Source organism: Cynoglossus semilaevis, chromosome 5, assembly GCF_000523025.1.
Source record: "Cynoglossus semilaevis isolate Cse_v1.0 chromosome 5, Cse_v1.0, whole genome shotgun sequence".
Lineage (NCBI taxonomy): Eukaryota > Metazoa > Chordata > Actinopteri > Pleuronectiformes > Cynoglossidae > Cynoglossus > Cynoglossus semilaevis.
The window spans coordinates 17,585,457-17,586,255 of record NC_024311.1 but is presented as its reverse complement, the minus strand read 5'-3'; the positions used below and the strand labels follow the sequence as shown (position 1 = coordinate 17,586,255).

General features: G+C 41.1%; 1 protein-coding gene across 2 annotated transcripts in view; it reads right to left on the bottom strand.

Annotated features, from left to right (window-relative positions):
* LOC103379335 (b(0,+)-type amino acid transporter 1-like) overlaps positions 1-799 on the bottom strand; it is a 5,613-nt gene that overhangs the window by 3,598 nt on the left and 1,216 nt on the right. For both annotated transcript variants that reach the window (XM_025055709.1, XM_008310854.3), the window contains exon 3: positions 63-305. In XM_025055709.1, coding sequence (XP_024911477.1) covers positions 63-305 — 243 coding nt within the window. The remainder of the gene's footprint in view (positions 1-62; positions 306-799) is intronic.

Sequence of the window (799 nt, the reverse complement as noted above, 5' to 3'; positions counted from 1 at the left end):
TGTACTGGTGATCAGACCAGACATGACTAATGGAAACATCAACCACGAAACCTAAAACTCACTGATCGCTACTGCTGCCAGACACTTGGTGACAACCACAGGGGGAGTGCAGCCGGGGTAAAAGGGCGCTATGGCGTATTCTGCTAAGCTCAGCGTTATTATAGCTAAGGCAGAAGGTTTCAGCACAATAACAGTGGTCCAGGAGTAGAGGTAAGCTACAACTGGGCCAAAGGCCTCCATGATATAGGAGTAGTCTCCTCCAGATTTGGTGATCATGGTGCCGAGCTCAGCGTAGCACAGCGCTCCTGTGGACACACAGATGACAGAAAACCTTTGTATTGATTCACCTGAGAAACCCAGTTGTTTACGTTTCAGTTGTCAAAGCAAAGACGTCCTGATGTCAGGACAACGAGTGATGTTAAACCTTTGAACATGCAGTGGTTTTTTTATATATATACTGTATATCTGTTAATGTTCTGCCACAAATGACACCTTTACCACATTCATAATATGGAGAGATTTGACAAATGACATTTTCAAATGTCTGTGTAAATGACATTCTAAAAATAAATAATAAAAACACGTGAAGACAAAATGTCAAGCACCAGTGATACTAGGATGAGAATCAAACCAGTGTTGTGTATTATAATTTATAATATATAATAAAAAAAGAACCATTGAGGAGATGAACTTTGACACCTCATAAACTGCATGGAGGTCTATAAAGAACTACAAAAAGACAACAAAGTCTGTTGGAGGAGGCCCACATACCACACTACTGGGTAAAAGTTCAGCTGGG